At 50.3% G+C, this 24,142-nt stretch overlaps 7 protein-coding genes across 7 annotated transcripts; 3 read left to right on the top strand and 4 right to left on the bottom strand.

Annotated features, from left to right (window-relative positions):
- Positions 1 to 52: 52 nt before the first annotated feature.
- Positions 53 to 1,024, top strand: A1O5_08297 (uncharacterized protein; the record flags this gene model as incomplete). Its single annotated transcript, XM_007748880.1, has 2 exons — positions 53 to 731; positions 786 to 1,024. The coding sequence occupies 2 exons, from the start codon at positions 53 to 55 to the stop codon at positions 1,022 to 1,024; spliced, it is 918 nt and encodes a 305-aa protein (XP_007747070.1).
- A 632-nt stretch (positions 1,025 to 1,656) lies between these two features.
- Positions 1,657 to 2,112, top strand: A1O5_08296 (uncharacterized protein; the record flags this gene model as incomplete). The annotated part of the gene is made up of 1 exon (XM_007748879.1): positions 1,657 to 2,112. One exon carries the CDS (start codon positions 1,657 to 1,659, stop codon positions 2,110 to 2,112), a length of 456 nt encoding a protein of 151 aa, XP_007747069.1.
- A 2,604-nt stretch (positions 2,113 to 4,716) lies between these two features.
- A1O5_08295 (uncharacterized protein) lies at positions 4,717 to 5,909 on the bottom strand (the record flags this gene model as incomplete). The annotated part of the gene is made up of 3 exons (XM_007748878.1): positions 4,717 to 5,074; positions 5,136 to 5,788; positions 5,877 to 5,909. The coding sequence occupies 3 exons, from the start codon at positions 5,907 to 5,909 to the stop codon at positions 4,717 to 4,719; spliced, it is 1,044 nt and encodes a 347-aa protein (XP_007747068.1).
- A 2,550-nt stretch (positions 5,910 to 8,459) lies between these two features.
- On the bottom strand, positions 8,460 to 9,641 carry A1O5_08294 (uncharacterized protein; the record flags this gene model as incomplete). Its single annotated transcript, XM_007748877.1, has 1 exon — positions 8,460 to 9,641. The coding sequence occupies one exon, from the start codon at positions 9,639 to 9,641 to the stop codon at positions 8,460 to 8,462; it is 1,182 nt and encodes a 393-aa protein (XP_007747067.1).
- A 2,224-nt stretch (positions 9,642 to 11,865) lies between these two features.
- On the top strand, positions 11,866 to 14,533 carry A1O5_08293 (uncharacterized protein; the record flags this gene model as incomplete). Its single annotated transcript, XM_007748876.1, has 7 exons — positions 11,866 to 12,275; positions 12,325 to 12,401; positions 12,451 to 12,621; positions 12,672 to 12,696; positions 12,754 to 13,323; positions 13,375 to 13,380; positions 13,438 to 14,533. The coding sequence occupies 7 exons, from the start codon at positions 11,866 to 11,868 to the stop codon at positions 14,531 to 14,533; spliced, it is 2,355 nt and encodes a 784-aa protein (XP_007747066.1).
- A 4,543-nt stretch (positions 14,534 to 19,076) lies between these two features.
- Positions 19,077 to 21,525, bottom strand: A1O5_08292 (uncharacterized protein; the record flags this gene model as incomplete). The annotated part of the gene is made up of 2 exons (XM_007748875.1): positions 19,077 to 19,918; positions 19,971 to 21,525. The coding sequence occupies 2 exons, from the start codon at positions 21,523 to 21,525 to the stop codon at positions 19,077 to 19,079; spliced, it is 2,397 nt and encodes a 798-aa protein (XP_007747065.1).
- A 932-nt stretch (positions 21,526 to 22,457) lies between these two features.
- On the bottom strand, positions 22,458 to 23,875 carry A1O5_08291 (uncharacterized protein; the record flags this gene model as incomplete). Its single annotated transcript, XM_007748874.1, has 2 exons — positions 22,458 to 23,410; positions 23,464 to 23,875. The coding sequence occupies 2 exons, from the start codon at positions 23,873 to 23,875 to the stop codon at positions 22,458 to 22,460; spliced, it is 1,365 nt and encodes a 454-aa protein (XP_007747064.1).
- Between the last annotated feature and the right edge of the window lie 267 nt (positions 23,876 to 24,142).

Genomic DNA, 24,142 nt, shown 5'->3' with positions numbered 1-24,142 from the left:
AGACTATTCTTGCAATTAGACAAGTCAAAGATCGTGACCACAAGATCTCAGGATGGGGGATGAGAAACTATTCAGAGATCTTCAGCTCAGCAAAGATCGCTACGAGCAAGCCGGTTACATAATCAGCAGCATTCCGATCAGCGAAGATCATCAACGGTGGCTCGCCGAAAAGGCGGCGTTGTCGCAACAGAGCACATCCAGCGGCGCCGGTCAGACGAACAGCTCGTGCGACACTTCAATCTCCCGCCAGACTGGCCCATTGCGGAATCATCATTCGTCTTCAGACTCACAGTCATCTTGGACCTCTGACAATAGCAAGACATCGGGGCCCACGGACACCGGTGAGCCTCTAGCCGTCAACGAACTGCTCATCTCCTTGTGCTTCGAGAATGAGGACCACTTCGAAAGCAAAGTCTTGCTGGACAGTGGCTCTGAACATAATTGGATCTCCAACAGCATCATCAAGAAGCGCCGTATTCCCCAACAACACGACCATGACGGGGATCAGATATACATGGATTTCTCGAACCGCGAGCTTCGGTCACTTGGCGTCGTCAAAGCCCAATGGATGTTTAACGACGCGCTCATCCCGGTCAAGTTCAAAATCGCACCTGATCCTCCTGTCGAGGTGTGCTTCGGGTATAGGTTTCTGCTGGAGAAAGAGTTGGTTCGTTTTTTTCACAGCGGAGCTGTGGCTGGCCTGGTGAAAGGAAAGCGAAAAGCTAACAGTGGTAAGCATACCATGGCGATCAGTGGTAATGGTAGACCATGCTAAACCACAATAGAAGAAAAAGCAGCAATTCAGCAGAAAGAGAGGACCATCGACAGTTTGAATGACAAGATCAAAGATTTCCTCAGCTGGAAAAAGAAAATGGAAGAGCGAGGGTGGGAATGGGACAAAAACGCCAACAATTTCTTTCGCACGCAGGGCAACACCAAGGTGTGGAACCAAGCAGGATACCTGCTGGATCTTCGGACCGACGATCTATTGCGGAACAGCCCTCAAAGAGCCGACAACGCGTAGGAGAAGGATTCGAGAGCTTGCACTCGGGAGAGGATCGAGAGAAATGGCGGGATGGTTCTTCCAAGGCTTGTGGTGCTGATATCCTCATAGTGATCGTCAGGGACAGGCCATGGTGGCGCCCTTGGAGCTGGAGGAAGGATCTGCTCTCCGGTCAAGGTACCGAGGACCCAGTACCCTAACTTCTTTCGTTTAGTTAAAACACCTCCACAACACCTGCACCTTGTCTATTATTATGGCCCCCAGAAGTCCATTCCCCGGATTTCCCCTTTCACGGTGCATGGGATGCACGTGCCGACGATCCGCAGCCCTGAGACCGCCTCCATCAACAGCTTCCTCCACCACCGTCGGTATCTCGTCTCTCCTCGTCCCTCATGCCCATTGCCCGCTGCCATCGTTGCAACCAACAATCTCCGCCTCTCGTTCCTGTCCAACTTGTCAGTCTCTACCCAGTACGATTCGCCCTCCTCAAGCCATTACAATCATCAAACGTTCCTTGATTGAGCTGCGTCGAGGCGACGTCCCACACCACAGCACATTCGTGTCATTCTCCCGCGGGCTACGACACAAGATCTTGCCTTACCCACCCACGAGTGGATTCCCGCCCTTAATGTTACACCCTGCCCGCTTCCATCATGGAAAACGCAGACTTCGAGAAACATGTCAAAGAGATAGCCAAGAAGGAACCGGTGTCTTGGGTAAAGACCCATAACCCAGCCAGACTCGTCGAGGCTTTGAGAGAGGAATACAGTAATCGTGAGCTACTCAAGAAAGAGGCGGAGATCAAAAGGTTCATGAAATTCACCAAGCATGGGCTGAACTTTTCTTTCCGAGACCATTTCGATTCTGTTTCACACCCCTCCGACGACATTTCCTCTTCCACCGACACGTCATCCCAATCTACAGAGTCCGAGCCAGATATCGACCTAGCCGAAATCGGCCAGATCTTTGAGGGCGACGGTGCTCCTCACAGGCTCCCTGCCCCTATCTTGTCGTTCAGAGATATCACAGCCCTGTCTTCTCGGAACCCTCTTGGTCTGCTTCAGGTGCGTCCCATCCGTGATGGTGCGGCGGTGTTGGCATGCAACTAATTCGTTGTGCGTAGACATCCCGCTGGAAGGCCTGCCGAGCATGGTCTTTCATAAAGCAGAACCATGTTCCAGCCATTTTCGCCGAGGGTCTCTCCTCGTCATCTTGGGTCTCTAGCACGCTGTTGACCGACCTTGTGAATCCTTCAGACATAGGGGGTGAACAAGGACTTAGGGAAGAAGTTGGGCAGCTGGACCTCACGTCCACTGGCATCGTCTGTCTTTGGATCCAGCCGGTTGACTGCGGTACCGGAATTTGGTTGATGTTCAACGTCACGGATGAACCCAAATGCAGCAATTTGTTGATTGGACATGAAGCCAGTCTGCAGTTGCAGACCGCGAGGAATGCAGCTGCATCGCATTTCGCAGCTAAAGAATCTTACTGGGCGTCGAGTAAGTGTTTGTGTCATTTTACATCTTCGTGACTGACCAGATTCGTTGGAATAACTAGGCATTCCTGCGAGGGTGACTCAATCTTGTCCTCCTTCAGTCGTTGTCAACAATGTCAACACATATTCCACAGCGCTAGACGTTGGAGAGTCGCAAGCCCAAGCAAAGTCAAGTACAAGTGGCACGCCACGAATCCCGCCTGTGGATGTGAGCAATAAGCTCATCCACCATTCTGTCACGTCTGGGCAGAAATCGGACCCTTCGCCCTTAAAGCTAGCCTCTCCGCCCGCCTCAACTTCAGTGCAAACGTCGGAAGCAACTCATAGCACCGGCTTGCTCTCGCAGGAAACCTCCGACCACCCCCCGACTATGGGCAGCGAGGTTGGTCTGCAGGTCGGATACACCGACTTTTCTGTGGCGGGCGAGGAAGGCGGCAGCTTTTCCCCCAAGACACCCGCTTCAAGCACTCGTCCTCCTCAAATGTCCTCATTGTCTTGCGCCGGGTTCTCTAGACAATGGGGAATGATATTCCTCTCAATCCTCGTCCCTTTGGTTTTGGCGGACCTCTGTTTCAATATTGGGCTGCCATGGGTTGAATGGACTTCTGGCCGAGTTTTGACGTTTGTGGTCCCTCTCTGTACGGATTTCTTGTCAGTGCTGCCAGTGCGCTTACTTATGGTTCTATTGGAAGCTTTGTTTGTGACGGCGGGCGTCCTGGCCCTCTGCTGGCATCACTTCTATCCTATGTGCACGGGCACGCGTCTCCATCCTTTATTTAATGTCTTATGAAAATGAGTGGCGCTCGGGCGATATGCGTTATGTACATGATGATTCGCATTTGCTGTCCTGGTCGCACCGCTGGTTGAAACAGACGGCAGGGTCTACTTTTTGCAGCACACGCCGGCGTCGAAAAGAAAGCACGCTTCGCAGCAATCGGGTCCGGTCAAAACAATCTGGAGGGCATAACAAGCCAAGGGAACATAGGGAAGGGGACTATATTGTGGATCTAGGCTTCTAATTTGCTGCGCTATTTGTATTTCTATTCTCTCACAAGGCGGGGATCAGGTCAAGAGTAGACTGGAGTTGGCTCTCGTTCAGGCTGGATACTGTGTGCAATATATTCCTATGGAACCGCAATGAAACATGTTCAGCATTCTCAGGCTCACACCTCTGTCATTGTGAGGGTTAAATCTACTTCTATCCTATTTAGGCCCACCTGTGATCGGTTACACCTAGAGCTATGTCAACAGATCTCCGTGAACTGGCAGAATCTCTCTGCTCCTGCGCCGCGACCTAGATTTTCCTCGTATACTCCACTGAAGTTGTCGTGGAGGACCCTTAAATTTACTCTCTTCCACCCTTATCTGAAGTTACGTTCTATATCTACACATCCCTCGAGACTCTAGGATCCTGGTGAGTTTAGACAGCGGAGTGGTCGTTGAGATACGGTAGCTAGTTCTGTAAGTTATACCTATAGACAACCTCTACGCTAACTTGACATCGGTATGCGATAAAAGGCCAGCGCCACAGCCGCACCAACAGGTGACGACACGTTGCGAACGAGGCCCTTGAGCGTCAGAAGCGACATGTGCGCCGACAGGCTTGAAGGGGCGCTACACACATGGGCGCAACAGAAGCTATTATTGCCGTGGGGCCTGGATTTTTGAATTCCACCCCAGTGCCATACGCCAGTCCGACTGAGAGAGCTGCTGTCGCCAGCTCCACCTATCCGTCTGCCCATACCTGTTTTCCAGACGCAGTATATGTCGGATTATTATTATGTATTACCAAATAGCCATGGTCATCAAATAAATTGCGAGGTCCCAAAACCCAAGGGACCGAGGCCACGATGTTGTCCCTCTGGCTCCCGATTTGGACGTCGCGGTCGTTGGTGCCACTGTAGACGAGGACGATGTCTCCGCTACTGTGATGGTAGCCGTTGTGACGGACGGAGTCAGGCTGTTGGAGGCACTTGGCGTTGCCAAAGGAGTTATTGTTGCCAGTGGAGTGGCGCTTGCTTCGAGCGGGGACATGACCTATGAGGGAAGAGTTTTCGATTAGCTGGAGATTCTGAGAGACAGAGGAGGAAGTAATATGCTGTGACGAACCCGATCAAGAATGTGCGTCAGTCCATTGTTTGTTCTGTATAGACGGTCATTATCCTCAGCCGTCACTCGCATTTTCTTTGGGGTTAGAATTGACGGGCCAACAGTCCCCTTACATGATATTTGTGACGATCAGCTTTGCGTCGTTGAGAAAGATGGACCCGTCTATGATTGAAATCCGGACAGTTTGGTTCGAAAACGACGTATACTCCTGGCCATCTGCCAAGAAATTCGTGTACAGCGGTTCGTCGATGGTGTGGAATAGTATGAGCTCTGCCAGATCGGTGATGTTGTAGCCGAATTCGCCGGGGCTCGCTTGCACGAAGGCTTCGTTGGTCGGGACAAGACAGGTGACATTTTGGGTGATGTCAACAGCCGGTCCAATGCCTGTGCGGCTTAACCCATCCGCAAAGGTGGTCTGGTTCCATATGCTAATTGTCTCGGAGCAATTGAGAGGAAGATCCAGGAATCTGGGGGGGCATGGAGTAAGCAAGGTGCTGAGAAAGAGAGTCATCATTCGGGGAGACGAACTGGTCCACTATCTGAAACACACCGCCGTCCCAGTATCCGTCTATCGCAGTCAAGTTGATCTGCTGGCCAAGCCCACCTTGCACTGTTGCTGTAGGCTGGGGTAGTTGGCGAACGGTAAAGCGCTTAGATGACGTGGGATTTGAGTTAGACGCTTGGATGAAGACGACTTGGCCGTTGTGAGGATCACCGGGAGCTCCGCTTGAGCCAAGGGCGGGGCCGGCAGAGCGATTATTGTACATGGGGCCGTTGAGAAGAGTCGGCACAGTGGTCCCATTCTGCACGAGGAAGTTGTCTGTCGTCCACTCCCCCACCAGGATGAGATACTGGAGAATGGGCTCGAGTTGCCCGACAGTCAAGCTACCCACTGGGGCACCCAATTGCGCTTCGAGCTTGTCGAAAGCAGAGTTGTCCGGCACCAGGACCGTGATCTGGGTCAGAGAAGTGGCATTGGAGGTCAACAGCGCCCCTGCGAGTCCTGGGTTATCATACATAAGAGTGGTAAAATTGGATAGCTCTGGAAACTGGGAGATAGCCGTAAGAAATGACTGTGCTTCGGCAACCCAGGCTGTAAAGGCGGCACAGAGCAGGAGGGCTCGACAAAGGCTTACAAGGGTCATCATCTTGGCAACGAGCCGCTTGAAGGTCTTTGAAATCTGCAGCACAGAGGAGATTGTATTAATATCATTATATTGCCCGCCATAATGAAGATGGACGTTTTGAGAACCTGGGACAGGACCTTACCTTCTTGTAAACCTCTTTTTGGACCATGGACATGGGGGCCGACTCAAGTGCAATATTGGGGCCAAAGTACTGCCTAGCGTTTTCCTTCCCCACGTGCCCGCCATCCCCTGGCATCAGCCCAATAATACTGTGGTTCATCCTGGCATCCCAAGCGCAAATTTCCAGGTATTATCCAAAGTGCTTGGAAAAGCCTATGTGTCCATCGACTGTTGGCGAGTTTGCCTTGTTTCGGCCGACTTGACGGGAAATGGCCGGCTTTGGCCCCTCCAGTGCAGCATTAGAACATCTTTTAACCAGCCTTGAAGCCTCCCGGTCTTCTCAATGTGGCTAAGTTCGTCGTATTGTACGGCTTGTTGAATACGGCGCAACAAGCCTTGGACTTGGCTGTGCCACGTGAAAAGCTCCAATTACCCCGCACCCCACCTTTATCTTGTGGCGTGATTGGAAGTTTACGGGATCAGATGGCCGTGATTGGCATTTTCAATATCACGTGATTACGGGCTAGCCCAAGAGGGATATAACTAGTAATTCAAGCTTGGCGCGCTTTGCAACGACAGCAGAGAGTACGTACACCCTTGCTAGAGATAAGGATCCGGGCGGTGCTTCACAGTAGTGCTATCACTAGGCCTCCTCTGATGGCAGAGTCATTCCACTTGTTCGGTGCTCATCGCGCCCTTGACGCTATGGTTCACGACAAATATTAGCAACGCAATCTACACTCTGACGCCTGCACGGGTTAGAGTTCAACCAGTTTCAATATCCTTGCCTCTCCGCGCCCATTCTAGCCTTTGATACCTTTTATTTCCAGCACGGTTGGCAATGGCCTTGGTATTGAAGCCCACGTCCACCGCCTTCAAACAGTATAATACTCTGGTCCAAAGTACTCCCAAACCCACCACGCTGAGGTATCAGGAGGCCTATCATGTGTTGGGACTTCGTCAGGACAGCAACAGCGCGTCACTTGCGACCTGCGGCTGGGTAAGCGGTAGTATCGGTGGGTGGAATAGAACGCAATGGTCAATATTGGAGTCGGTTGCCGATCAATGCGACAGATAAACCCGTGACTTGCCCAGAGTCGGCTTCTTGCGCGACAACGAGTACATTTGTCGGCTGCTGTACCTTGCCTTGTGTCCACATTTTTACGACCTGCTACGACTTAATGGGCACTCCATGCGATGCGGCCTGCCAAAACAACCCTCAGAATCTGGTCTGGTACGTTCGGCTCCAAGACATATACATGTGCGGGCCTGAATCCGTGTAGTTCCTCATCTTCACCATACTGTGCTGTGTTCAGCTATGCTCATGGATCAGTGGGATATGGATGTGTCCAGTACGAGGGATACTCCCCCACCGTCCTTCTTGAGCCTCTTTCGACCGCCTTTGTCACCGTGACTGAATCAACATCATCCAGTTCAACAGCTGGCTCCAAAACTAGCTCTGTAGCCACTTCAGGTTCTGCATCTCCGCCAAATGGCCTGAACAATGGTGATATCGCAGGCATTGCTATTGGCGGGTTTGCGGCGGTGGCCGTGGTTTGTTGTTTCGTATTCTGGCTCTGGTTTCACAATTGCAAGAATCCCAGAAGTCCACATCGCAAATCGTCCACAGGACTAGCAATGTCTCCACGGAAAGAACATATTTCTGGCGACGCTTTTGGCACCGAGCTTCCCACACCAAACCCGCAAAGATTCTCACCTAACTGGGGCTTTGAAGACAGCCAGAGGGATACACTAGTTGAGATGGTGAGTGAGATGAAATCAATGAAGCTTCCCGCCGCAAATCTTTCGCATTGATGTTGCAGGGATTTATAAATCAAGTTAACATTTTAGTAGCCCGACGAATCCGGTCCACCTTATGAGCTGCCCACAGTATGACAAAGGCGCCCTCCCTAGGTGCGAATATCAACGCACGGTTTAGCTAGTGAGACCAAATGGGCGTATCTGGGCAAGTAGTTCAATACCAACCTGGTGTCACGCAAACTTGGATTAAATACTTTGCACAATTCAATATGTATAACAACCCCAGTAAATCAATCTGTCGGGAAGTTTTAAGTCCCTATATCCTGAAGGGATTGTCGACGAGCCAAGGCACATTGGCTTCAGCCTTGTCCAATTGTAAGACTAAGAACTGTCAAGGCAACGGATAGCATTGAACAATCTTGTCTTTCTATCTGTCTCTTCAGCGAGACTCTGCCTGTGTATAGACGTTGACCAATGTCCAGCAGGTCATTCTTGAACGTTCCATGGCGATGTCATCCTATTTCAAATCAACGGCGGTGGCGATGTAAATGGCATTGATGGCGCTGGCTATCAAACTGGCAACGGCGATCACGGTGGCGATCTTGCAACCGTGACAGTCGATCTGTCGCACAGAATGCTATAATACAGAGAAACAGGACACGACCCTCTTGTTGAGAACAATCCCCCAATAACTCCACGACTTGTTCACGCTTTGGCGCCGAGCTATGCGCCTCTCCACCTTCGTATTCCCCGATTCGAAACCTGCAAAAGCTGGTCCACGATGAGCAAAGCGTTAGAGCGTATGCGAATGACATCTTCCTTCCGTGCGTCTTTCGACTTAGCTTCAGTTGGCTTTTGGCCTCCCGGCGCGTCCCCTACCCCTCCTCGCATCGCTCGCATTGTTTTTCGGTTTCTTGGAAGATTTGGCGTCGGAAATGCTTAATTTGGTGATCCCCGCAGCCAAGCCAGCACCGTCGACGCCTGTATCGGATGTGTGATCTTGATTATCATTGTCATTGTATTCTCCTTCCCCTTCCTCCCCGCCCTCCTGGCTGCTACGTTCCTTCCTCTCCTCACTTTCGAACTCAGAAGAAAGATCAGTCTTTGACGGGTTCCTTGAACGAGGTCGTGCGTGTTTCGGTGGCTTTGACGGTGTATCACCAGGCGACGGACTTCGATCCGAGCGGGTAGATGTTTTCGCCGGCGCCGATTTTGAATGGCTCAGTGGGCGTCCAGCTGGTGCCGTTTGGTACGCCTTGAGGGTCGTAGATGCCGTCTGGGGAACGGCAGGACTGCTTTTGGCGGATCTGGATTTTCGACCAGTCACCGCGAATCGCAAGGAACCGTTGGCGAGAATCTGTACCGGCGCATCGGGCAAATACTTCGGAGAGTGTGAGGGTAGTGGGTTCGACTTCCAGGCGAGTTGCGACCGCACGTCAATAAGGAAAAATTCGAACCACTCCATGGGGTGATCGGACTTTTGACTCTCTTCGAAAACTCCCAGGGCATCTCTCCAATCGTCTTTCAGTCGACCCATTCCCCCCACTATCTCGTAAGGCTCCTGGAGAAACCATGACGTTACGATATCGATTGTTGATATGGCAAATCCAAGCGGACACCGAAAATATTCTCGGTGTCCGGTTGGCTTGAGACTTTTGTTTGGGTGATTTTCGCATTCAACACGACAGTTCCATTTGGAAAGCATGAGGTGAATCAAACCCTCAGCCTGAAAAGCGCCTTGGAATCCCTTCGTTTCGAATATTTTTCCAGGAGTCAAGCCACAACTCTTCATCGCCGTTGCCCGGCCATCCTTCCCGCTCTCAGTACATCCGACTTTGACGAGTCCTTCCGACTTTGGCGAGTTCTTATGTACCTGTGTTGCATAGACAAATCCCACCTTGACCCCTGTAGAATTTGCGTGGCTTCTAATGTAATGGATCATTCGCGTGGTTTCGGGATTCTCCCCTGCTGCCGCCTGGGATCTGCTCGCAGCGATCGGCGTCTGAGGTAGGCCAGTATTCGTCATGTTGTTATTGGCGACGGGTTTTTCAAAATGCACTGGTAACATCTGGAGTGTATCTTACAGAAATATTGGAGGCGGTCAGACGTATCCGACCTGCATCCAACCTATTTTAAACCGAGATTCGGGGATCTAGCTCGTATTGTTGCAGCCTAGGCTTTTGGGAGATGCTGTGATAATCTGCTGGTCCTCACAGTCATCTAGACAGCGAAAGGCACTGGAGTATGACTCAGAATTTGGGAAGAATCTGAAGAGGAAGGGATTGTCTGTACGTTTATGCAAATAGTAGTGTGCGGACTGAGTCTGCAATGGCCTGGACAGAGGGCGACAGTCCGTACCTGGAGTTGACTTGTCTATTATAATACGCATCCCACAAGCCGTAGGGGGCGGAAGAGGGTGATTTGGTTATATCGTAGTTGCTGCATGGGTACCATGCTGCATGAAAGTCGAAGGCTGGTACCAGCAGGGACTTTATGCGGCGCCTATCTCCAACCACAGACTGACCCTCAGGCGACGGTGCTTCTTTCTGAGACACGGAGCAGGCGCTATCCTAACTACCTACCTTGTAGAGAAGCCGAACTATGCCATCGTAGCAAACTTACATGGACACCGAGTTCAGGGATGTGCTGAGAATTGGACGGTGTCACAATAGTCAGGTTCTCCTGCAGAAGCGTACTAGTACTCGCAGGGTGCGATGTCCAGGAGCGAACTCCCGGGTATGAAATTATCAGATCCTTTTCGAGCTTGAAAGGTAATCCCAGCTCGAGTGGTTGCACGTTAGCCGTGTCACAAGCGGCAGCCACATGCAACCTGGCGTAAGTTAGCACCAGGTACCCAGTAAAGGCGCCAACATGACTGTCGAAAGCTGTTGTTTCAGCCATGCTCCTGCTCTCATGCTCAGCTTGTGCATTCCCGATATTGTATCTGGTTCCACTGGCATATGGCAGTTATGAACAAGGGCCTTTGCCCAAGGCAACGTTTTCGCAGTCAATCTTAATTTCTATCTTGGCAAGGCACACTTACCTATCCCCACATCACAGCTTTCAGCCTTGGCTTAGTGGACTAGCGGAGAGTAGAGACCCCGCGGCCATTGATTGTCCCTTTGACAAGTGTCTACTGTCAGTATCTGTTAGGGAAGCTTCAGGAAATTACCCTCCGCACTCGAAGATGACCAATGAGCACGACGGACCAAGGTACCTGGGCAGAGATAAGCAACGATCCGCGCTCGTGAGTCTCAAAAATCCGGATCCCAACTCAAATGCCAACCGCGAACCCGGGAATTGAGGGTTCAAGTTCTTTTGATAATGTGGCTATCCCATTTCCCCCACGTCTTGACCCCGCCAAAAAAAAGTCGAAGCGCTTAGAAATCGACCGTTTCAACTCTACGGGCGGCCCGGATGGGCGACGGCATGGCCCGGACCGGTCGTGGTCGGGCCACCGTGGTTGAAGCATAGAGCACAAATAGGTACATAATGCCTCCAAGTGTAAGATAAGTCGAATATCATGTGCGAGCGATCTTTTCGGGCTCAAATTGATCCGGGAGCAGTATTTAAATTTGCAATTTAGCGAAAACCTGGGTGTCGATGTCGGAACGCAGTGTGTTGAGGAGTTGGGAAAAACCTCCGCTGCCGCAACCCCGTGGGTTAAGCGCGCGAGCACTTTGATCGTGTAGCACTCCATCCAAATGACACAAACCTGCCGGGTTCGTAGCTGACACTCAAGCTCTCTTGACAGGTGCGACACGAAAGCCACGACTCACATGGATATAAAAATTGCTTAGAGTCTACAGAGGAACTTCAGCCTATCCCTGTACGACACGTAGCCCACAGGGGCAAAAATTGCCGCCCACCAAGGAAGCCAGCCGAATCACACGGCACAGGTACCGCTTGAGCCATCAGCCTTAAGCTCCTTCGGCCCACTGCTATGGCACTAAGATCGAGTGTGCCTCGCACTAGCGAGTATGCCCAACCTGCCTGCGTCGCTCAGGCTGAGCCTGATTCACAGCCTCAGAGCAGCAGTCGCTCGCATGAGGCGACTCTGCTCCCAGAACTTGTTCACGATCACTCTTATTACAACCATCTTACAAAGAGACTTCACAAGATCAGTGCTATCCACCAGTATAACGATCAAACCTGTGAAGCTTTGCCTCGTCAAGGGCATTGACCTATTGCCTCTCTTGTCAATCCCACCTTTAGCAACCACGCACCCTGCCCGACCGGGATATCGCGCAATGGATCCTCTATCAATGACGGCCAGCATCGCTACTGTGGGACAGCTCACATCAACACTCGTGAGCTACATAATCGAGGCAACACATGCAACAAGAGAGCAGAAGAAGGTAGCGGTCGAGGCTAGTAATCTCTATAGTCTCTTGATAAAACTGCGCTTTCGAGTGGAAGAAGCCCGACACAACGATGAATGGTTCAACCAGGTTAAGCTCTTGGGAGTCGAAAACGGTCTGCTTGACCAGTTCAAATATCTCCTTGAGAAAATGGTGGACAAACTACCATCCCCTGGGAAAAGCCAACAACTCAAATCAGCACTATGGTGGAAATTCACCAAAAAGGAAGTGGAAGATGTGTTGGCTCGAATGGAGCGATTAAAGTCCCTCATCAATTGTGCCCTAACGAATGATTTGTTGTGCGTGCAACTGCTTCTGTTGTATCTGAGAGGTCACTGATAACGACAGCGCTTTGTCAAAGACTATCCATGGCGACACTCTGGTCGTGAAACAACAGACTGAGCGAGTGCAGTCCCTTTTGGAACGTAAGATGTACGAGCACGCATGCGGGGAATATAGCTGAGAGTTTGTCAGAGGACTTACAGAACAAGCTATCGCGCTGGTTAAGTATACCAGACCCATCCGCAAATTACCACACGGCGCTAGGAAAGCGACACCCAGAGACGGGTCAGTGGCTCCTCAACGGCCAACATTTCGCAGCTTGGAAAAGCTCGACATCTTCGCTGATGTGGCTTCACGGTAGCGGTATGTTGCGGTCGTATAGATACACAGGCAGGACTAACATACTTTCTCAGCGGGCTGCGGCAAGACAGTCTTAAGGTAAGGTTATGGAGTCTAGCTTTGGCACTAATAGATAAGGCTGAATGGAACAAATAGCGCCGCGTCACTACACCATATTCTCCAGCATAAAGAGCCTGACACAATAGTGAGCTATTTTTACTTTGATTTCAACGATATAGAGAAGCAGTCCTCAAACAAGGCGATTCGATCGTTGCTATTCCAGATCGCAACACAGGCCACGGACATCGCCCATGAGCTTGAACTGTTGTATGGGAGATGCAGCCATGGACAGCAGCAGCCGGCAGAGGACGTTATCCACTCATTGTTCAGAAAGGTAATGGATACCCCACGTGAGAAGTATATCGTCTTAGATGCTCTGGATGAATGTACAGACCGCGAAGGACTGTTGACCTTTCTCCGAGAATTGATCGCCTCAAAACCACGGGACCTCCGTGTGTTGGCCACGAGTCGGCGGGAAAGAGACATCGACGACGAGCTGAGCCCGGTTGCTGATTACAATATTAATATTCTTCAAAGTGCTGTTGTGGACGAGGACATTCGTGTCTATATTCGCGACAGGATGGCAACAGACAAAGGGCTAAAGAAGTGGCCAGACCCGGTGCAGACTGAAATAACGACTGCACTGATGGAAAAGGCTGATGGCATGTACGGATAGTTGTTTACTGTACTCTACGTTGTATACTAATACCGGACCAGGTTTCGGTGGGTGTTTTGTCAACTGGAGTCCATTCGCCACTGTATCTAGTTAAAGACGCTAAGAAAAACACTGTCATCCCTACCAAAGACCCTCGACGAGACATATAATCGAATCTTACGAGATCTCGAATCAAACGGGCAACTTGAGAATGCTATCAAGGCCTTACAATGGCTTTGTTTCTCGAAACGCCCTCTGCGGCTAATAGAAATGGCCGAGATCCTCGCCATAGAGACTGGCGACCAAGGAGGATTCAACCCAGAGGAACGGCTTCCTGATCCTATGGACATAATGGTTGTCTGTTCTAGCCTGATCAGTCTTAATCCTATCAATGGCGACTGGGGTAATGACAAAGATGGGGACAAAGATGACGTCGCCTCGCTTGATGGCGGTCGTAAAGATGCTTACAGGATACAGATTCAGCTGGCTCATTTTTCTGTCCAGGAATTTCTCCTTTCTGACCGTTGTGCATTTAACCTTGATTTTCGATCAGATACCTGCCACGCCGTTATTGCAGAAAGTTGCCTACATTACTTCCTCCACCTATGTCAGGATGCACCTGTGACTGGAAAGCTCTCCAAGCATTATCCTCTGTTATTTTATGCAGCAGAGGAGTGGTGGCAGCACTTACAGGCTATCACTGGTGTGCCCGACGACAGATTACTTGATCATACACTACGGCTTGTGGGTAAAAAGGACGTTACCTTACTATCATGGGTACAGCTTTCGAACGTGGATAGGATTTGTATGAGGTTTGGTTCGCAGTTGGAGCTAAAAGACATAGCCGAGCCACTTTACTACGCAGCAAGCATAGGTGTGGCAGCAATTGTTGAAAAGATATTAAGACGAAATATTGATGTCAATGCTCAAGGAGGATACTACGATCATGCACTACAGGCAGCATCAATAAATGGCCATGAGACAGTGGTGCAGATGCTACTAGATGCTGGGGCGAATGTCAACGCTCAAGGAGGATTATACGGTAATGCACTACAGGCGGCATCAAGTTATGACCGTGAGACAGTGGTGCGGATACTACTAGATGCTGGGGCGAATGTTAACGCTCAAGGAGGAGGGTACGGTAATGCACTACAGGCGGCACGGCTGAGTAAACATGAGACAGTGGTCCAGATACTCTTAGATGCTGGTGCTAGAGAGTAGTCGAGTGGTCGGCGACCTTATGCGGAAAGCGAAGACCGGGAGTGACAACAAGGATTAGCGTCTTGCATCTACGGGGACGAGGTCATCATTGCCTGTAGACATTTAAAAATGAACCTGAGGCCGCCTATGACATCCTCATAACATCCCAGGACATTCATCTGGTCAACCGTTCACCATGACCGTCTCCATCCCGCTTACTCACATACAAGGTAGCCTGACATGGAAGGGATGCTGGGTGGAATCACTTGATGCAATGGTGAAGCAATGGCAAGCGTAGGTGTCTCTTAACCTGTTGGGCCAGGATGACGACCGGTCGGACTTTCTCTTTAGTGCACTGGGTAGGCACACAAGCATTTAGCAATGGATATTTGGACCTCATCCCTTCTGAAATGAGAACCAAGGCAGGCCGCGCCCGCAGAGACAAACCATATCCACCAAGTCTCAATACGGCAGAAAAAATCCACAGTTGCTCCCAGGCCATACTCATCCTCCAGGGACCTTCCCACCTCCCAGAGTTGGCCGCCTTCCCGAATTGTTGGATCTCCATCGATCTCCTCGAATGTTGGTTTGCAGTTCTCCGCGATGCGAGTCGCGCTCGATTGGTCTGCACCGTTTAACTTGTGGTAGGCAATCAGGATACGCCCTAGTCTGGCCTCCACGTCATCTTCCAAGAAGCCTCTCTCGACTGACAGCTGTGAGATCTCCTGGTTGGATCAGAGCATCGACAGCCGCCTATGTCCCAAGCGCTCCTCGTGCGCCTCAATAGTCATCCGGGGGACTTCCAGTTCTTGGTCCGTGCTCGCCCTGCCCACGATCGAGCAACTTCAGCTCTTCCGGAGACCCTTCGACAGGGGCGGCTTCTACCGTCTTTCGGAACTGGACGATGAGACTCGTATCCTCAGAATTGGCCTCCGGTCTCTAAGCGCCCTCCGGTGCTGTGACGCGCTAGGGCTAGTCTGACACAGGCTGTACCTGCGAGATCACTGTTCAGATGTAGCCCGTAGAATTTTGTGGCCTAGCAAAACCTGCTGTGCGTCCGCCAAACCTTGCCAAGCTCCACGAGGCTGATGTCACATTCCAGCAAAGCGGTCTGGTGTGAAAGAATGATATGGGGAGCGTCAACAATGGGCTCAACGAATTCCCTCTCAAAATCAAGGGTGCCGTGACTTTCTAGGAGTCTCGTCGCAGTCGGTTTGAGCGTCACTGCGATGTGTTGACGCGATCCCGCACACCTCACGATAGGGGTCGGATTGTAGGTCCACTGGGAGCATTCTCTGAACGAGTTCGCGTGCCACGCGGTGGACTTGCATATAGGATCTGAACACGGACAGCTCGTGAAGAGAAGCAGGAACTTGCGAAAGCCACAGGACTCACAATTTGTGGTTATCAGAAGCTGAAACATCATGGGAAACTGTGCTACTTTTCGGCACACATAAGATTTCAAAACCTCGCCAAAGGATCTAGATTGAAAGAATCCGCGAAGATTGCAATGAAAGCCTAGCCATTAACGTGCACTAGACCTAAAAATGTCATGTTGCAGGCTGCACAATCAGGCTGAAACTGGCTGGCATGCCCAGCAAGGTCCGGCGGCAATCGACCAAGAGGAGTGTTCGCACCTCTGAGGATGCCGGCACGTGATCGTGGCATTCCGGCCTCAACTGCTTGCTGGAACAGCAGAAAGAAATTAGGATAAGGGCGGGTTCGTCACAGGCAGAGTGCGAGATCAAGCGGGTGCGTCGAGTCCTCCGATACGTCACTCAGTAAATGTAGACGCTTGAGCGATTTTTCTAATGAAATAATGGTCACTGCGATTGGAGAAACACTGCACCTTCAATACTCTGGTATTCAGCGACGAATCTGCAGCCGGCCTTGGCACCCAATCAGGATCTGGCCTTGCCGCACTACTCAGGTTGCACGTGACTTGGCTCAACTTCGGCTCAGGCATGATGGTGTCGACTGCTCAGCCTCATTATCCTCTCCATGAACTTCACTCAGGTCCATATCTGGGCCCCCGTTGTCATCGGATACTCATATCGTGCTGCATAGATGTATCTTCGAGAGGATGGTACTTGGGCCCCGGGTGATTGAAACAGGAACCTCCTGCAAAGCTAGATCAATGCAATGCAATCTCTCCCGGCAAGGTCTTGGTGCTGGAGTCGTGCCTCCTCTGTTGTCTTCATATAAGTAAGGATTGCTTTAGATGGTGACCTAAATGCTGTATATTTCCTATCACCTTGTCCACCCCTATTCTTCTGGCTCTTAATGTCCTACATCACTCTTGCTGGTTATCTTCCATTGCTATTCCAGTTACAAGATCTCTCCTCACGTCAGTATCACTCACTACAATATTCTCTAGTTTACTTATTCCGCTCTACATAATAGGTAAGAAATAGGACACTGCTAAAACGCTATACAAAGCCAAAGAGAAGGGTGCAGCACGAGATACTGGTATTACAGCAGACAAGAAGAGTTTTAAGAAACCTGAGCCTGGTACAAAGAGAAACTACGGAAAATTATCAGGGAAAGGGGCCTGTTTCCACTGATCCACAAAAACACTGTGAATCTTGGTTCCTAGTAAAACCAGTATTCAAGCCCAGGACCCCGCTCAGCCTTGGCACCCATGACAAATAGAATAAAGTGGCAAGAAAATATATTCAGTAATATCAAAACCCAGCTCATGGTCCACCCACTGCCTGGTTCATCTTCCCACCAACCCCACATTTTGGTGTTGAACTGGGACGCGGTTCTTAGCCAACAGGTTCGTCTCGTACGGCGGGCAGCCGCCGCCTCCCACTCAACCCAACACCACATACCTCCGGCGGCAAGCTGTGAAGGGCTCAGCGAGGGTCAGAGCGCCCTCTAGGGAGTTTCTGGAAACGGGTCATATCGTCGGTTGCCCTCTATAGTGCACAAGTAGTAACGAGCAGAATGGTTGTGTTGTTGTCTATGTGTGCCTGTGGTCCTTGAGTAAAAGTAAGAAGAAAAGAATGCAGCGTCGCACTAAAACTCTAGCCAATCAGAACGCAGATTTGCCCACCTGTACAATGTATAGGTAAATGCCCTCTGGCCTCACCACACCATAGGCCTTCTTAGCCCCGTTATAGTAAGCTATGAAGCACCTTCTGGGGATTTCAGGGATGTATCCCAGAGGCACAAAAGCCTGCAACTGTTAGGAACGAGGTTCTGACAAGCATATGAGTCAAGGGGTCCAAGAGTCGCCACGAAATGGCAAGATTCTTAGTCTTTTTGGGCGATCCCCAAGGGGCCTGTGGACCTCTGCCTGACTGCAACTATGTTGCATTCGCGTAGGCCAGTCTCGTGCGGGAGTTTATAAGTCTCCAGAAACTGTAGCTTCTTTACCGCTACAGTGTTGACGACCTACCTAAGGATCTCTGACAGCTACTGTCTCAGGAACGTCGATTAAACGGCTATCCGACAGATGGCGTTTGAGAGGCCTGTGTGGCAGGAGTTAGGAGAGATCTTCTCTGGCCGCCACTATTTGTATATAAACGATTAGGCACGGCCTGAGACTAGGCATAGAAAGACAGACCTATTGATGATCTCGCTTAAGTGCTGTTTGTGCAACAAGCAGCATCATTAAGATCTGCAATCTGTTGCAAACGCTTGCGGTACACACCTTTTAGCGGTGAGAAGCAGGTCAAATCGAGCGGCTGGAGCAGGTGTGAAGAGTGAGTAGGTAAGAAGTACGAATAGATGTTACTACCAAAGCAAACCTTCAATGAACTTAATGTCGGTGTGACTACTGTGACGGTCAACAAGTAAAAGCCGATACTTGCACGATGGAGGGAAAGTTGCAAGTAAATAGACCTTCTTTAGCCAGGCTAAACTAATAGCATTTGATGTCATCCACGCTCTGAAGTCGTGTATAGGCAGTTTAACGTGTTAGTCGCGTGAAACCAGGCGGATTGAAGGGTCTTACCATTGAAAATGATGACTGGCGGTAGGGCTATACCATCGGCAGTGACACACTCAATTATTGACAGTCATTCGTGATCTTCTGGGCTCTTTTTTATAAGTAACATGAGTTTTCCTGGTGCCGATGATCTTTAAGTTCTTGCCACATTCCAGAGTTAGCCCAGTCTCATCCATATTGCTGAATTCGGGGGGGGGGGGGGGAGGGAGGGGAGAGGGGGTTTGTAAATAGTCCATAGTCGCCTTTAGCGATCGAAACCACGCGTCAATCGCGTCAAGGGAGGTACCAATGTAGCGAAGAACATCGAGCTTCTTGCCTATCTTTGTGTTTATAGAGGAGTGTCGTGCTATAAAGCGAGGCACCCAATTATGACCAACATGTTCGGCAATGCCTGAAATCTGTACAAGGAACAGCACCATCTCATGTAACTGTGATGGCGTTATAGCGTGCCCACAGGTCTCTATTTGTAGTATCGATTGCACTAGGAGTTCGTCTTGCTCAGAGGACAATAGTTGCCTGTCTTGAGCGGCTTCGACGCAAGTTCTCGTCGTGTCATCAAGTCGGTGGAGGACCTTGGTGGCCTTCTCTATTGGGACGCTGAAGCCTTCGTCATGTCCGAACCCTTTCTGAGAAGTTCATCAAGCCTTCCAACAATTCTGGCGAAGTACTCGGCCCTGTACGCTCCAATGCGGAATCAAAATGCCGCATCGCCAGCTTGACCTGCTTCTGCGTCAGCTCTCCTTCCTTTTGCACCTCCTCTGATACCCAGGCAAGCGCAGCCTGGCTGCACATGTTTTTCAGATCGGATCCAGAAAATGCCTTGGTACGGTTCACCAGTGCGCGGATGCTGACATCTGCGTCCAGATCTTCTTTGGCCAGGAACAGATTGAGAATCTGCTTGCGCTCTTCTCGGGATGGTAGCTTGAAGTAGACCTTGTGGGGCAAGCGGCGCAAGAATGCCTCGTCTAAATCCTTGGGTCGGTTGGTGGCAACGATCGCGAGCGGCGTCTTGTTGTCCGAGTTGGATGCCAGACCATCCATCTCCATCAGGTACTGGTTGGTTGCACTCCGTTGCCAAGATTTGTCGTCGGATGCTCGCCTATAGAACAACGAGTCTGCTTCATCTAGGAAGATGATACTCGGGTACAGTTTGCGAGCTAGACTGAACAGGGCTTTAATGAGTTTTTCAGTCTCGCCGACACATTTAGAGTTGAGCTCCGCTGCAGAAAGCGCTATGAGCGAGTGACCAGAGTCATTGGCGATGGCGCGGCAGAGGTGCGTTTTCCCAGTGCCTGGTGGTCCGTAGAACAACACGCCAGAAATTTTCAGATGTTCGAGAATTGAGCTGGATGAAGCCGTTGGCGTCGACTTTGAAATGGCGATAAGCTGGCGGATGGTAGCTTTTGCTGCCGGATCCATGATGATGTCGTCGTAGGTAATAGGTGACTGGCCTAGAAGATACATTAGCTCATCTGTGATCAAAAATCGACCATCTAGACAGACCTGGCTTGATCACGTATTCCTTGAGGGTTTCCTCATAGCTACTCAAGTTCGCCAACCTTGGATCTTCCTTCGAATCGCCGTTCGAGCCGCCTGTTCTTGAATCCTCCTCGTTCCCACGATCCCTGATAGACTCCTTACGGTTCAGCACCGCAACCACGTCTTCCAGCTGTATCGCTGGTTTTCCCCATGCCCTTCCTCCGATCGTCCTTGCCAGACCATTAACCGCTCCTTTAGATAGCACCTCTGAATTCAGGAAAGAGCCTACATTTCCCGACCCTTTCCAATCCCAGGTTATATCATTGCCGACAAGCTCCTCGCTGACCAAGTGCGGGTAGAGCTCTTTGAGCGCCTGCTTCAGTCCCCGTACATTCAACTGACTGGTAAGCTTGGCATCTTGTTTCTCCAAATAGTCATTGTACATGGCTTCCCATTGCTTCAGCTGATCTTTGTCAATGTTTTTGATCGGCAAAGCTAGACACTCGGTGGCACCGGACTTCTTCTTGACTTTCGCCTTCCAACTTTCCTGACGATAGGAGCGGCTAGAATCCTCACTAATGCAAAGTAAGATGACGAAGGTTGGCATGTTGGACTTTCGGCGCTCGATCACACGATCACGCAGGCGAGCTAGGAGACGGTGGCCCCAATCGAGGTCACAGATTCGCACAGCGTCGCGGACGTAAATGATCAGTGGCGGTGACCTGTCAGTGGGAACTCCAGTGCTCTGCTTATCTGCTGCTGAGTAGGCGTGAAAGACTGCATCGAGAGCCATCTTGTTGCGTTCCTGTTGCTCCGCAGTGCTGGGAAAGATTTTGGGCTTCGCGGTACCAAAGTAAAATTTCGCCATACAGTACTTTTCATCAGTATCTGCAGTTTCTTTTTCCTCTTCGGCTGGTGAGTCACAGGGAGAATCATAGGAGTCTCTAAACATCATATCCGAGCTTGAATCAGCGGAATCATCTGGATGCATACTTTCCACGGCAATGTCAGAATCGCCATCGGAACAAAGGTTGATGTCTTTGAGCCAGCCAGGCATTTCGTCAGACTCGTCGAGGTCACCTCCCTGAGAAGAACCATTCTCGGTACTGGTATGGATGCCGTTTTCTGTCTCCTCGAGCATGTTGTCCACTGCGCCACTGCTCTCCATTGCTTCAAGTTCCTGTGCCGCTTGAACATCAACTTCTGTAGTGTCTTCCTTTTTCGCCGCTTCCCCTTCGGCGCTCTTCACATCCTGATCGTGAAACACGAGACCTAGATTTTCAAGAGCCGGAAGATCCAAGCTGAGAAAGTCACACCTCAAGTCCACAGCTAAGTACTCCATCAAGTATTGCGTGTACTCCACTGAGCCAAGTGACTTCGCATGGAGGAGCAAACCCAGCTGGGTAGGATCAAGTTTGCCGCTACCGTCTGTGAGAAACGCACCAGCAACCTGGTCCCGAATGTCGAGATAATCATCCAGCGAAGTTGAGCACTCCGACCCTTCTGTAGACCCTGCGGGCGGAACTGCAATTGCTGGGTTCTTGTTGCTTTGCGTAGCATTTGCATAATTTTTGGGCATAATTGTCTGCGATTCAGTGGTTCCCGTGGCCTTCGATAGGGTGCCATTAGCTTTTGTTGGCACGTTTGTCGGGGGTAACCTGGCGGAGATGACTTTATGACCGTTGACTTTGAATTTTAGCTTTGCTTCATCGAGCTCAGCCAGCTTCTTGACATTTTGTGCAAGAAATTCCGCTGATAGTGTGTAGCTTGGGGCCACTGCAAAGTTCAACAAACGTTCAGTCCCAATAACGGAGTCACTCACTATTGCAGTTTTCTCTTTGGCTTTCTTAAGAGGGTAGGCACCACAGAGATAACGCACGTTTAATAGGGCGTTTCCAAAAAAACAGCTGTGCAAGAAATTTCGACTAAGCTGTGTCAGAGATTTGGAAAGTAACTATGCAGTCAGGAGAGGCTTTCTACAATGTCCGGATGGCAACGAAAGTTGTTCTCTGCAGAGAAACTTTCAGTGCGAAAAGTTGAATTGTAGGAACTTTCTTGGTGGCAAGTTAAGAGTAGAAAGTTTTGTTGCGGCTGCCTGGCCAGGCAGGTTGCCTTTTGGGGGCCGAACCAGGGGCCGCATCTCCATGGTGGTGGTTTTTTGGTAAATGCAGGGCAATGAGACCGTAGCCCAACCACAGAACCTCCGCCAATCTGATTGTACGCCTCCAGATTGCACGCTGTGGCGGCTTATGGAAAAGAGATTTCACAGATGGAAATTTGGCATCTTCGCGCAAGCTTTGTCTCTTCTAGATACTCTTTTTGATTGCAATACTTAGGAACGTTAGAAACGTTTAAAAAGAATCATTGAATATTGTAGAATTCGACTGAAAGGAATCATATGTTGCATTTCTAGTCTGAATGGTTTTATTTCCCGTCCAAAAGAGCAACTGACAACTCCGTAATATGCGCAATGGAGATTGCGTGGAAAGGTGAGGTATGTCCGCCAACAGATCAGTGATGGTTTTGAATTGCTTCTCCCCTGTTGTTGTTCACGATGTTATGCTTCAGGGAAGAGGCCGCTGGCTTCTGAGACATATTGCCGAACCTATTGTGAAATTCTCTTACCTTCTCCGCCGTGTCAGACTTTGGAGAAGGCCGGATTTGCTTCCTAGCAGCTCGAAAATGCTTCCACTGTAGAAGACGCCGCTGCCCCTCGATTTTGACCGGTCTCGCCAACTTGGGGTTGCCGTTCATCGAATGAAATCTGATTTCGCGCAGAGCGACAAGCGCCGCCTCGTAAACCAAGTCCCTCAGGTCGGAGCCGGTGTAATCACCTGTTAGCCTGGCCAGCTCACTGAGATTGACATCGTCCGCGAGCTCTTCATTCTTGAGATGGATTCTCAGAATCGCCTCCCTATCATCCTTGGTTGGCACATCGACTAGAATACGGCGGTTCAGCCGACGCAAAATTCCCTCGTCAATGTCAAAGGGTCGGTTCGAGGCAGCAATCACTATCACGTTTCGAAGGCCAGTTGAGTTTATACCATCCATTTCGGCCAGGAATTGGCTGATATCAGCCGCATAGGAAGCCGAGTTGCCGTCTAAGGATCGACTTCGGAAAACGGAGTCGGCTTCATCAATGAAGATGACGAATGAACCCTTATGATCGCGAGCATAAGAAAATATCTGTTTAATTCTCTTCTCGCTCTCGCCAACATGGTTGTGTCGGAAATCGGCCCCAGTCAATGATAGCACTGTTGCATTCGCCGTTTTACCAAACGCCCGGACAAGCTGGGTCTTGCCAGTGCCTGGCGGTCCATAGAGGAGAATTCCGGTGGAGGGATGCTGAGCGAGAGAGCCGAACTTGAACTGATCAGGCATTTCTAATTGTAGCAGAATTGGGTCCAGGGCTTCGATGGCATCCGGAGTAATGTGAACATCGTCAAATGTGACTTGAATATCATCTAGCATATGTTAGCTGTCTCCTGTACAGAGGATTCTGTCATCCACTACTCACCAGGTCCTATAAGGCTATCCCGAAGGTCATTATGTGTGCCACTGGCACCTTTCCATCTTCGGTAGCCATTTAGTTTATCCAAATATCGCAGTATCTCCCTATCTGATTCCGTATCAGAATCTGAATCCAACTCTGAATCGGATTCCGGGTTCAAATTTGCGACATCATTTGAGTCCGAGTCGTCATACGTTTCTGAATCCGAATCGGCTCCAGAGAATTGGTCGTTCTCTTCAGGTATATTCTCAGTGGCATCCGCTTCTGGTGCATTCAGAATGACATGCCTCTCATTGACCTTCGCAGGGCGTTCTTCTGATGCCATGGATCCCGGAGCTCCGGCAACCTCCTCTCTATCCTCGTTCTTTTGAGCCACAGTCTTTGCTTCATATGAGATGCTTTCGGTGTGGTTTATCATTTGGGAGGCAAATATCGTTCGATGGGCACTTTCAAGCATATTCAAAACATTGACAAGTGCTAGATATAGTGTCGGTTGCTGGCAGATGGAAAGACAACGATAGGACTTTATCACCAGCAAAACTTCAAGCAGTATACACCTTCGGTGAGGCGAAAGTTCGCTTGAGGGTAGGTTAGCAAGTTTTCGGTTGTTGCGGTGAAAGTGCCAGCCAATCTGTTTCGTTTGGTGATGACGGTCAGATGACTATGGCGAAGGCGAACGCCTTGC

The sequence above is a fragment of the Cladophialophora psammophila genome, assembly GCF_000585535.1.
Source record: "Cladophialophora psammophila CBS 110553 chromosome Unknown aczJe-supercont1.13, whole genome shotgun sequence".
Classification (NCBI taxonomy): Eukaryota; Fungi; Ascomycota; class Eurotiomycetes; order Chaetothyriales; family Herpotrichiellaceae; genus Cladophialophora; species Cladophialophora psammophila.
Note: the sequence above shows the minus strand (reverse complement) of the source record. Positions and strands in the feature narration are given on the sequence as shown.